Consider the following 13,683-nt stretch of genomic DNA (forward strand, 5'->3'; position numbering starts at 1 on the left):
CATATCAAAGTAATTCTAGGAATCGATTGACATTTCTTAACAGCCACAGAGTACTCTCAGGGCGTTTGGATGAGTCTTTTTCTTGAAATTGTCCTAGTATCTATCAGAGAGTTCAGCTATAAATTTCCTAAGTGTCGAGAACATGGAGATTTTATAGTACACCGAAATGATTTGTGGAATTGCTTAGCATTTCGAAGCAAACATAGAACACTCTCCGAAGGTTTGAATAACGCTTTCTATCGAAAATCTGTGAAAATTTCAGACTGCAGGGCATTTAGTCAACGACGTATTATAAATAATAATTAATTCTAGTCAGATAAAAAGAAATCAACAGTATCAGGCTCTAATTATGAAAAAATAAATAAAAGACATGTTAGAGCGGTTTTCAATTAAGTTTCGTAAAACCAAACCAATTACTTATCAATTAGACTACTCAGCTAATCTCAAACCGCAGTAAAACCAAAACCAAAACCAAAACCAAAACCAAAACCAAAGTAGTTGTCTAATTAATTTCGACACTCAAATGAAAACCGCTCTAATAACGATTTCAAAATGTCAAGAACAAGTTATTCACCTTCACTTGTCGTGCAGACTTTTCTTTGTCCCTCAACGGCAAAGAAGGTGACTCAGTATCCGCAGAAGCTCGTTGTTAAGAGCTCGAAAACCAATTAAGCCACTTATTGCATATCGATTAAGTTAAATTGGACTTCAATCAACATTAATTGGATATGGTAATAGCGGCCGTACTTAATACTGTGCTATTCTATGAGCTGCTGTTTGTGATCGCTCAGCCATGTTGTATGCACTACAATAGTAAGTTTTTCTTTACAGGTCATTTTAACAGCCTAAAGGACAATGCCGTTTCCCTTTTGTATAACAGAACGGTTACATATTACACAGCTATTTTTCGCCTTTGTTGGTCCATTGTTTAATAGTTCTACATTGTCGCGGCATTATAGGGTTTTTCCTGGGGGAGAAAACTAGTAAACGAATTTTGCGAATTCTTCCGTGTTGCTACTAAGCTTGAAAACAGTAGTCTGCCATACTGACATAACCTCTCACAAGGTCAGACTCTTATTTTGTTCTGTTGAGAAGGGTAGACAATGTGGTGTGCGGGAAAACTTATTATATGGCTATAATTGGGTATTGGTTTTCAATTTTGTGACATGACTTCATCAGCGTTGCCGGATATTTTTATCGTGGATTTTTTATCCCATCTGAGGGAGATCAGCAAGCTTAGCCCTTAGATACAACTTACAAAGCAATTTGTTCGTTCATGAACTGAATTTTCCCAGGTATTTGTAACTGAGTACCCAAAGGTCCAGTGGCATTTTATTAAATTGATCGTGCAAACAGACCAGCTGGTTTGATTCAAGATCAACCTCGTGGTCTTTTCACGGACTTTTTAATCATAAAATTTCAACCAATTGTTCTATTGAGAGGGGTAGACAATGTGGTGTGTAGGAAAACTCATTATATGGCTTTGAATGGGTTTTGGTTTTCAATTCATAGACACGACTGCGTCACCGTTGCCGAATATTTTTGTCGTGGATAAATAAATGAAAGTGTGTAGGCGGTGAGAATAACGATACAGATCTGCTCACACCCAGCGCGAGCTCGCGAGGATAGCCAAGTGCTTCTTGAATTGAATGTTCTTGTTTTATCGGATCTCAGGACAATTATTGAGGTGTGTTCATTTGCTGAAAGATTAAAAATTAATGAGAGTTATACTAAAACATTGAAAAACGTTTGCTGTCTTTTAGCCCTGCCCACGTTGCACCTGAGCGAGATCAGCAAGCTTAGCCCTTAGGCACAACTTCTAAAGCAATTTGTTCGTTCATGAACTGAATTCTCCCAGGTATTTGTAACTGAGTGCCCGAAGGTCCAGTGGCCTTTTACCAAATTGATCGAGCAAACAGACCAGCTGGTTTGATTCAAGATCAACCTCGTGGTCTTTTCACTAACTTTTTAATCATAACAATTTTAATAAAGATCACAGCCTGTCGGCGCAAAATAGAAAACAAACAAACAAGGATAAGGGAATGGGAAGAAAACAAACAACTCCACCTCGACCTAGTCCCCCTCGCCAGGTGGGTTCTTATCCAGGTGCGGATCGTCCAACGTCGATCCAAAACAGTGAAGAATGAGTCTAAAGCCAGTACTTTTTTAACGAGTTACACCCCACAAACACAATGAATATCGGAGATCACAAACATCAAAATTCAAAATGATTTTTTAACGGTTAATATACTCGGCGACATTTTATCCAAGAAACATCAACTAATTGATGAACTATCACGTTCCAAAATCTTTTTTTCACACCCTAAGCAAGACGAGGAGCATCTCCGTTCCTTCGGTCCTCTTGGCTCTGGGAACAAGAAGGAGTATTCTGGCGAGTCTCTCATGAAGCATGCGAACGTAACTAAATCGATATTCTGTGCTATCGAATACGCCCCTTCCACGTCCCCTCTGCACTACAGCTGGTACAATTAACGACCTTATTAAATCCGTTTTGAAATCACTGGTTGTCCTTGCAATCTGATTGGCCCTCAGTGGTGCGATTTAATCACGAATCGCACCATTTTTTGCTCCAAATCGCATCTTTTTCTCAGCCAATGAGAATGGGACAGTAAAACAAAACAACCAATCAGACTTCAAGGTTAGTTTAAAGTAATCAATAAAATTTCATCAAAAGAAAGGGCAAAAAGCTATTGTGTGCTGAATTTTGCAACTACCATATTTGCCAAAACTTTCTTATTGTTGTTTTTTTCCAAAAAAATTGACGAATTTAATTAATTACAGTTTCTGAATGACGATTAAAAGCTCCTTCAGGTTAAAGACCCTCTTTCATGGAAGTTTCCAACTTTCCGTGGCCATTTCGACTACGATTTTTTCTTCAACATCTGCTCAAGATCCGTATAATACCGAGTCCAGTAAAACATAAAAAAAAAAAAAAAAACGAAAACCACACAACAACAAATTCAGAGTCACCTCAAAAAGGTAGATGTTTCCAGGTTTCCGGTAGTTTCAAACGAAGCAACACAAGAGTTCAACTCTGTCGCTGTAAATAAACATAGTCAAAACTACAAAACAGTGAATGAACGAACGTCTTACGAAGCTGGTGCCAGTCCCGCCATCTTGAAAATATCTTGAAACAAATTGCACCGTAAGAACTTGACAAGGTCTTGAGTATTGAGCTAGTTCTACGCCTTGTTCACAAAAAGAAACGGAGATGATAACAAACTGAAATCCCTAGAGGGCCATTGAACGGGTATTTAAAAGAGAAAAACTATCCAGTGGACATCGTGCACTCGAAGGAGTTTCACAACTCAAAAGAAATCCATCGCAGAATTACACCGTTTACACGTTTCAATCAAGAAAACAAGAAGACTTTAGTGACACCTGATCGGTTAACTCAAGTCACACACGCGAAAACCGATCAAATTCAAAGTAAATTTTTGAAAAAGTGAGGCGTTCTTAACTGATCCAACTAACATAGCTAGGAAGAAGGTGCCATAGAAAAGGTAACTACAGAAAAAAACTTTGCGGCCCGACCTTTACTAAAACTTTATAACTCCGTGAACTTACCTAATTTTCGGCAATCTCCAAGTTTGGCCGCCATTTTGAGGGACTTGTCGACATGAAGTGTAGCAGATATAAATCGAGCAGGTAGATCTAAAACCGTCTGAAATACATACGAAAGCATTCAAATGAACTTTACTTTCAATTCAAGCGGCAAAATTAGAAATTGTTCGTAAAACTTACCATTCCTACATCCCCATGTGACCATTTCTTCCAACGATTTAAACACTACAACTAGTGTTCGAATTCCCCTCGTCGATTCCACCGTAAAAAATACCCTGTGCCACCTAAGCTTTGACTCGAATGTGAAGTACGAATCAAATAACATAACTGCTTCATCTTCGAGGCAATATCACGGTGGTATTTTGATTTTCTGATCGACAAGGCGGTAATCAGGAAGTGATCGCCATGTTTACCTCATAAACGTGTCCGCCGACCAGCCGCTGAGTGAATACATTACGACGCGGGGTGGAGTGGGTGGCGGGGTTATCGTCATAAGATATTCGAATACATGCTAAAAAAGCTTTAGGACTCAGTCTCAGTCTAAACAGTGAAGGCATGCTTCGTCGTAGAGACAACTTTTATTTTATTCTCATAATCTTTTTTCCTTTAAATTAGAGCTGGGTTAATTAATAGAGTTATTCAAATATTTTTAACCTGGGTACCCATATGACTTTTGTGCTTGTCATCAGTGGTATAACATAAGGTGTCTTTTCTTCCAGAGCCTTTTATTTATACCCCATTGCACGGAATGAACACTATACTTAGAACGTTTGTTCTAAATCCTTTTTTGCTGTTCCCAAGAATGCATGCATAATCATTGCTTTATACAAAGCTGACTCTAAAATATGATTTTCCATAACAGTGACCAATGTCATTTACCTATGGTGTTAATAAAACTAGTATTGTACAATTTTTAACGTTGTCCATTTTTAAGCCCGACATACAATTGTCAAGTGAACTATGTTAATTTCAGCTCATTCCTTGATTCGATCTGACCTTTTATCACTAAACCCTATTCTTTTCATTTGCAATTTTCCTGTACATTTTTTTCATACGATAACGACAAAGACTTTTACGAGTAAATATACAAATAAATGCTGGTATTTTGATTTTCTGATCGAGAAGGACGGTAATCAGGAAGTGATCGCCATGTTTACCTCATAAACGTGACCGCTGACCAGCCGCTGAGTCAAAAGAATACGGCGCAGGGTGGGGTATGGTTGTCGGATTGTTGCAATATTTAATAACATACAATTTATATTCAGTAATTCATATTTTTATTCAGTAATCGTCATTTTATATTCAATGTGTCGTATTTTTGTTCACTAAACTCATTTTTAATTCAGTGATTCATATTTTTGTTCAGCAATCGTCATTTTATATTCAATGTGTCATATTTTTGTTCAGTAAAACTCATTTTTAATTCAGTCATTCATATTTTTGTTCAGTAAAACTTATTTTATGTTCAATGATTTTTATGTTATTCAGTAAATGATAATATATTCAACAATGCTTTTGTTCAATAAAATTCCCAATTTTTGTGCACGCCGTCAAAATTTTATTCAACTCGCCCGATTTTTATTCAATAATACCCCCTGTCCTATTGGTCAGCGAATCCACAAAAGTTACATTAAAAAAAAAAAAAAAAAACATGGCGGCGATTGTGGAGGTTACGTGGGAGGTCGTACTTTCCTCCATTGATAACCTGTTGATGGAGACGGAAATCCAAGATAATAACTCTGATTTAGGGTTCCACGAAGCGGCACTAGTCCTCAACAGACTAGAAATGGCGGTATCTGTCCTGCGTGCAATAGTTGATATGGAACTGGATTTAGACAGGAACGTTGGTCAAGTGTTAGGTCAGCTGTGTGGTTTGGTTACAGATATATACCAATACTGGGGAGCAAAAGTAAGCCAAATGAGACGAAGGACTGTAAGTTTGCCAGATTTTGGATTGCGCGAGACGAATCATGCTGCAAACCCGGGAAGACCACGTTTTGACATCGAGAAGGAACTACTAGAGGACCTCCGGAGCGCTTCCTACACATGGACAGATATTGCGAAGATGTTACGAATTTCGCGCTGGACCTTGTATAGAAGGGTAAGAGAGTACAATCTGGAGCACTTAAGTCGATATTCGGATATTTCAGATGATGAACTAGATGCCCTAATTAGAGGATATATTTCTCGGCATGGAAACACAACAGGAGAATCCTATTTGATTGGTTTTATCAGGTCTCGTGGGCTGAGGGTTCAAAGAGATAGGATTAGGATGTCACTCACTCGTGTTGATCCAGAAAACACTGCATTAAGGTGGGAATGCGTGATAACGCGAAGGGTATGTAGCGTTCCTGGGCCAAATTCTCTGTGGCACATTGACGGCCATCATTCCCTAATTCGATGGAAGTTCGTTATTCATGGCTGCATCGACGGTTTTTCGAGACGAATTTTATACCTACTATGTGCTGACAACAACCGTTCAGAAACAGTAGGTGATCTGTTTCAAAATGCAGCAGAAGAATTTGGATGGCCTTCACGTGTTCGAGGAGATCATGGGGGTGAGAACTCTATTGTTGCTTCATTGATGGTACAAGTAAGGGGTGACGGCCGTGGTAGTTTTATTGCCGGCTCCTCTACTAGGAACCAGAGGATAGAGAGACTCTGGCGTGAGGTCTTTAGGTGTGTTGTTTTCCTATTTTACTGTGTATTTTACGCATTGGAGGAAAGTGGAAGTCTTGATTTGGAGAACAATGAGCACATTTTTGTTTTGCATTACATATTTAAAGCACGCATCAATTATGCATTAAAGGAGTTTGCCGCCGCATTTAATAATCGTCCCATTCGCACAGAAAACAACTGGAGGTCCTAATAAGATATGGATCGATGGAATGATCAACCCAAGTAATGAAGGACAAACAGCTCTTCGTGATCCAGCTATTGGTGAAGCAGTTCCAGAGAACATTGATCTATATGGAGCGGACTGGGATGGGCCTCTTCCAGTGGAAAGAGTAAACATGGTTGAGGTAGACCCACCACGATGCCCGATTCAACAAGACATGCTGAATTTGCTGCAACAAACTGTAAATCCACTTGAGGAGTCAAATGTTTATGGGATTGACCTGTACATGCAAGCGGTTTCTTTGTTGTAAAACTGAATGTACACAGAATCCTGGAGGTAGTTTGTATGGGATCAGGAGTGACTTGCCAAAGTCGTATACTAGGCATGTACCTCTGCACCATTTTTATATCCTCCAAGGAAAATGGCATTCCATTCACAAACAAAACAGAAAGAGTATTGGTCTGGTCTGTGAAGAGTTTAGTGCTTTTGGGGTTAGGGTTTAGAACCACAATGTTAATACAGTCAGATTTCCCAACACTTGCAAATATTTTAAGTACTTTACTCTTACCGTAACACATGAATTATGTATGCTACCTCTTCCTCGGGAATTCTCCTGGCCATAATACAGAGTTCCCTTTGAAAATTTACTATACGTGTGGGTACTTTGGCCTTCCATATCAAGTGGCCATGGGTTGAGGTTCCTTTCAGGTTTAGGTCTTTTACTGAACTTGGCCAAGCTGCTTTGAATGCAGGTTTATGCCAACCTAGGGTTAAAATTTATTTTTATCAGTTATTAGTTTTATCATCTTATAGTCTGTTTTGATCCATCATTTTTGTATCACATTACTGTGGGCTCTGAGTAAGTGCTCAGGTACAGTGAAACCTGGTTAATCCAGACTCTAAAGGAAAATGACCGTGTCCATTAATCCATCCCTATTCCATTAATCCATTAGTTCCATCCCCCTTGGCCATTTTTTCAAGGAGGTCAGGCTTATTATTAGGACAAAGGAAACTGCTATATTCAGGTGTTCGAGTTCGTTCAGTTTACTGGGTGTTATTATGCACTGTATACTTGCAAAAAATATTTTACAATCATTTCAAAAAGGTTGTTTTGGGAATTGGGCACTGGGTACATGGAAGTCATTGTTCACTGTACTGTATTGTTTTATACAGTTTCAATGCCCTATTTCTGAAGTATACCATGAGATTAATCAAGCATGTATAATTATGTTATTACATCTTAACTTCACTTATATTAATTGTATATTAGTTGTTATGCATATTGCCTCCCACACAGGCACAGGTGCTTTTACGGCTTTATCATGAATTCGTCCCCCTCAAACATCTGTGTGAAAGGCTAGTGATGTATACCGTCTTCAATTAGAAAAATACCGTTATCAGGCTGTACTGTAGGAAAAGGAAGAAGGCTGAAAAATTAAAGCAATTGTTTAACATTTAAGAACAAACTTTTTATTTACTTTCCACATCTATCTCAAGTACAAAGACAGTGCATCATCGAGGTTTGCTCGCTTTACTTTTAGAGATTCCGGTTTCCCTTTATCAGTTGGGTATCTGGTAAACGACAAGTCTATGTTTTGGTTGTTGGCATAATTATTATAAGTCAAGATAAGTTATCAACATCAACATCAACATATTTTCTACTTGTAAGAAATTCTTAATCCTAACATCCCACCACCGACCAGTAGAAGCAATGATCTCTACTGTTAACCCTCTAAATCTAAAGATCTCAGGGCTCTCATGAGGACTTTTCATACTCTGTTATCCATCTGTTATACATTTCCTTATACATTTGTTAAGTTTGTGTTTGACATTGGAAAGCACTGATATAAGGAGATTTATCATTTCCAATAACTCTGGGGATATGAAGATTAAGAAACGCATCAGTATAACTTGAACAATAACAAGGAAAACTTAATTGCAGCCTATTTTTGTGTTTTTGTTTCTAGTGCCCATAAGTCTTCTGCTTTAAAACTGAAGTTCAATTGCTGTAATTTCTGTCATGGAAGTAGAAAGAAATTACTGACTGACGGCTATGCCGTATAATCCTAAGTTTCATTGTAAGGCCAATTACAAAACTGTTCAGCTAATGCAACACAACTGTCAACTATACAAGTAAGTGCAAACATTGGCTCTAATTCAATGGCAGCTTACTTTTAATTTTGCTGTAATAACTGCCAAAAATATTTTCACAAAGGTATTTTATTAAACACACCCAAAGCCTCTGTACCCATAATCAACAGCAAAGATGACCTGTTCATAAAAGTTATGGAAAGAGTCAAACACCAGTGGGACTTGAAGCTTGAGTAGACAGGCAAAAAATATAGAAGAACCATCAATCTTGTACACTAATTCTACCCTCTCTTCTAATCCTAATGGCGGGAGACTGTTTCATTCACTTACATGTAGAATGAACATGGACTTTGTAAATCTAGTCAAAATCCTTTTTGGTCATCTACAATCATTACCGACAGGACAACTGCTACCCATCAGTATAAATTGTAGTTCACACTGAAATTCAGGTTTAAATGGTTGTAACATACAACGTTGGACTCTGCATTAAGAATTTCCTCTGTTTTCTAACCCTAATAATAATAATAATAATAATAATAATAACAAAAACAACAACAACAACAATAGCAATAACAATAACGATGATAATGATAATATTAATGATAATGACAATGATGATAATAATAATAATCCTGGCAAATCCTGGAAACTGAGTTGTGAGCGAGGGAGACAGGTACCCATCACGCTGAATTAACCGTGAAAGGAGAAGGGGGAGAGAGGGGGAAGCTTGCAGACATGCTCCAATGCAAAATAACGCTCACTGTAAATGGTATTGCTTGGATTCTGAGTAATTTCTGCAGCAATTTGTTTCCTCGCTTTATCAGCCATTTTCACATTTTCATTAAAAAAACCCTGGGGCATACAGTGTGTAAACACAAAATACCCACAATGTGTGCATGAATTTCCATCGTGTATTTCATCATTTATTGTGGTAAACAGGCTTGCTTCAGGACCAATATCCACAACCCTCCCAGGTGGCTATGTGCCTTCAACAAGGGAGATCTCTTGTCTGCTTTCCTCCAAAACTTGGTCATTAACCCAATTTCTTGTTCAATACACTGCTTCAAAGAAGGTTGCAGCATCATTGTTGTTACTCCTTAATTTAGAAATACTTACCATCATACAAGGCACCAAGACTTTGTACAAAGAACTTTCGTGCTCTTTCTTTCTCTTCACTGTCTTCTTCACGTGTTGCATTTGCGAAGACTTTCTTGATCACGATATCTGGTGTTAAGTGTTCACCATCTGCCTTGACAAAGTAAACTTTCATCTCCTCAGGATATTTCTGAATCAGAGACATAACTTCCAAGCAATCCAGTCCCCTTCGTAGCTGATCCAAGGGAACCTTCCGTTTTGTGAGCACTTCATGAATGAGGAGATTCATTACAGCAGATCCTTTGTTTGCCATAGTGATGTTTTTGACCCATCCAGCCACATTCAATATGTCACGGACATTTGGATTCTCCAGTAAGAAGTTCCTCAAGTCTTCATCACTTTTGATGTCATTTAGCTGTCAAATTGTAAAAACAAACATTTTGCATAATGGCAAATGTTTCAAATCAAAGTAATACATTGCAAGTTATTTGTGTTACCATCAGAGAGGAGGATAAGAAAATAACCTTAAGAATGAGTTAAATTTAGAAATTCGGAATGGATTATGTTGAGTTGTTACTTGTGAACCAAGGAAAACATATGTTGCTGTTCTACATCCTTCATTACTTCATGATAGCTATACAAGTCAATACTGGCCTTCATAAAACTGAAGTATATGCAGAGGAACTTGCTTATAACACAGTTCAAATTTTAGGGAACCCCCTTTACCCTCTTTACTACAGATCTGATGACTCCTACTTGAAGAAGAGAAATGCAATACAGCAAGTGGATAATCATACCTATTAGGGTAATTCTTCAGTTATAATTTGCATACATTGTTACCTTTGAAATGATTTCACGTATATCCCAATCGGGCACATCCAACACAGAAGACAATCGTGCTGCTTTATGAAGATCCCCTCTTACCAAATACTCATAAACAGCTGGGCTCATGCAAGAAAATGACACATCATGATGAACAATCATGTAGCTCATCATTTTTCCAGCCAATCCAAAAATGTCACATTGGATGGCTGATGTATTGTAGATGGGAACAAATCTGTCAGTTGACCCTTCAAACAAGGATGCTTCCCTCGAAAAAGTGACTTTTGCAAGTAACAAGCAGTACTCCATCCTCAAACCTGTAAATGTAATTTGTAATTTGTAAATGTAAATGTAATTTGTTTACCCACGGAGCACCAAGGAGTTCACAGAACTCGTTCAGAAATGTCCGTGCATTCAAGGATGGAATTGAAATTTGAGAAATGTTGGTTTTTGAAGAGAGGGGAAAACTGGAGTACCCGGAGAAAAACCTCTCGGAGCAGAGAGGAGAACCAACAACAAACTCAACCCACATATGACGCCGGGTCCGTGAATTGAACCCGGGACACATTGTGGGAGGCGAGCGCTCTCACCACTGCGCCATCCCTGCTCCTCCTGGATCTAATCCTGCCTCGCCAGCAAACCTTGCACGCAAAGTTCCTCGGGTGTCAAATTTTGGGCTTTTAAAAGTAATGATCCTATCTTCCAACAGAGTTTCTCTGTCTACATTTATTCGATTAACTCCTTCTTCTGGTCCGTACTTCCGACGATGTGATGCCAGTTCAGCTTTAAAACAAATTGGAACTGAGAATTAAAAGAAAACACATACAGTAAAAAATTATACAACTGCATGTAACTTTATGTTGCAAATGAAATAATCCTTATCAACAACTAGTCCTAATCACTGGAAATACTTGACCCTGAAAGAAATATCAAGAATATTACAGCTACGAGCAATTTCTAAATTATTTTTTGACTTGATATTCTACTCTACTTAAAAAGGCAAACCCACCATTTACATCAACTCCACTTCACTGGTATTCTTTAACATATCCACAATTACCAGCTTTTAACAGATGTTATTGTTTTCACCTTTCAAGTTAACCATATAATGATGTTCGAGTAAATAATTTTATTAGCCATAACAAGTTAATTTTAAATTTCTAACTAAAATAACAGATTCTGTACAGCTCCACCCTAATTGTACAGAACAAGTTTGTTCAATAGCACAGCATGCTATCTATGTTGGCTATACCATGACCAAGGTTCTAAGAGTTATTTTAACAGTACATTTACTTTATCTAAAACAAAACCAACCTTCAAGAGCTTCAACGCCAACAATATCATCAATTGTGTCATTAAGAGTCATGTTGTTTCTTATAACATCAGAGAGGTATGACTCATCTTTATCAGGGAACATTGCTTTGAGCTTTTCTATGTCTTTCTGCTCATCCTCATCAAAAGACTGGTTGTAGGTCAAGATGTTGACAGCTGTAGATTGTGATCCTGTTCCTCTGTTACTGATGCTGGAAGGACCTACTTTGATGGTGCTCGATGAAACTCTGCCAGTTGAGGTTGATGGCTGAGGGTCACACAGTGAGGATGCAGACATGTTGCCTCCTGCAAAACATTCATTTACCAGCTGTACATCTGGTGCAGACTCAGGAACAGACAGCGGACAAGTAGATGGAAGGTCACTCACCGTTGATGGTTTTTCCACACCAATTAGAGCTTTTGGTTTTTGCAAGCGAACATACAGCTTACCCTGCCCAGCTATAGTCTTGACTTGAGGGAAATCCCATTTGTGCCCCTCTTTGCATGCTGGTGTACACACTTGCTTCCTGGAGACTTCAACAAAAGAAAAATCATCTGGCAATATACCAGGAATTCGTGTGGCCAATACTTCGGTTATCTTTGATCTTATTGCATATTCCTTATCATTAGTTATAACATCAAAAGTTCCACAAAACAGAAGATCCTCCTTTCCTAAATTATAGTCTGGAACAACTTGAGGGATGTTTCCCTTTTCATCGACAAATTCTTCACGAGCCATAAAGTCAACCACCGAAATCTCTAAGGTCTTTTGTTCTGGTTGTTTCTCTGACTTCTTAGTGTAATGATGACCAATTCTTCTACGCTTTGGCTGTTGAGCTACTGATGCTTCCAAGGAGCTACTAACACTTCCAATATTTGATCGCAGAAGGTCCCTAGCTCGACTGATTGCCCCACTTACAAGTGATCGTCCAGGAAAAGGAGTTGATGTAACACCAGGGAGTCTCAAATCTGTGGTTAAAGCAAGACATCTTTTTAGAAAAAAAAAGTACCATTCTCAATTAGGTGCACGTACGCTAAATACAAATGAAAGCTACTCTCGCTTTCTCCACCAGACAGTCTGAAATGGAACATAAAGTGCTGGAAGACTTACCTTCGCTTCTAAATGAAGCGATACCTCTCTGAATTCCTCTTTGAACAGCCTCTTCCACGTCCTTTGCAGTAAACATCGGCTCAGTATGTTCCGCCATTTTGGTACAACAGAGGGTCATGTGATTTCAAAAAGGCGCGAAAGTGATCCGCTGACAAATAGGACAGCGGAAGTTATTGAATAAAAATCGGACGGGTTGAATAAAATTTTGACGGCGTGCACAAAAATTGGGAATTTTATTGAACAAAAACATTGTTAAATACATTATCATTTACTGAATAACATAAAAATCATTGAACATAAAATAAGTTTTACTGAACAAAAATATGAATGACTGAATTAAAAATGAGTTTTACTGAACAAAAATATGACACACTGAATATAAAATGACGATTGCTGAACAAAACTATGAATGACTGAATTAAAAATGAGTTTTACTGAACAAAAATATGACACATTGAATATAAAATGACGATTGCTGAACAAAAATATGAATCACTGAATTAAAAATGAGTTTAGTGAACAAAAATACGACACATTCAATATAAAGTGACGATTACTGAATAAAAATATGAATTACTGAATATAAATTGTATGTTATTAAATATTGCAACAATCCGGCAACCATAGTGGGGTCGCTGGCGGGCTTATCGTCATAAGATATTCGAATTTATAACCCATCGCGCACGATTGTTCTAAACGCGTCACGTGACCGAATACTCCCCAGCTAAAACTGGGGAATATCCGAGAATATTCCCCATTTTTCAAAACTGCGCGCGTTGCGAAAAAGATTTGAAGGATAATTGCGTTCGTAGAACGCAGTCCTAATGCA

General features: G+C 38.1%; 1 protein-coding gene and 1 pseudogene across 1 annotated transcript; one reads left to right on the forward strand and one right to left on the reverse strand.

The window, feature by feature from the left end:
* Positions 1–4,699: 4,699 nt before the first annotated feature.
* LOC149109594 (uncharacterized) lies at positions 4,700–6,815 on the forward strand (annotated as a pseudogene).
* A 1,677-nt stretch (positions 6,816–8,492) lies between these two features.
* On the reverse strand, positions 8,493–13,108 carry LOC149109595 (uncharacterized). The gene is made up of 6 exons (XM_089294977.1): positions 12,855–13,108; positions 11,747–12,712; positions 11,044–11,233; positions 10,451–10,751; positions 9,632–10,025; positions 8,493–9,027 (listed from the first exon to the last, which is right to left on the reverse strand). Exons 1-6 carry the CDS (start codon positions 12,970–12,972, stop codon positions 9,002–9,004), a joined length of 1,995 nt encoding a protein of 664 aa, XP_089151103.1. The 5' UTR covers positions 12,973–13,108; the 3' UTR covers positions 8,493–9,001.
* Positions 13,109–13,683: the final 575 nt, after the last annotated feature.

This window comes from Orbicella faveolata, unplaced genomic scaffold (assembly GCF_042242905.1).
Source record: "Orbicella faveolata isolate gen_17 unplaced genomic scaffold, um_ofav_v1 contig_25, whole genome shotgun sequence".
In the NCBI taxonomy this organism is placed as follows: Eukaryota; Metazoa; Cnidaria; class Anthozoa; order Scleractinia; family Merulinidae; genus Orbicella; species Orbicella faveolata.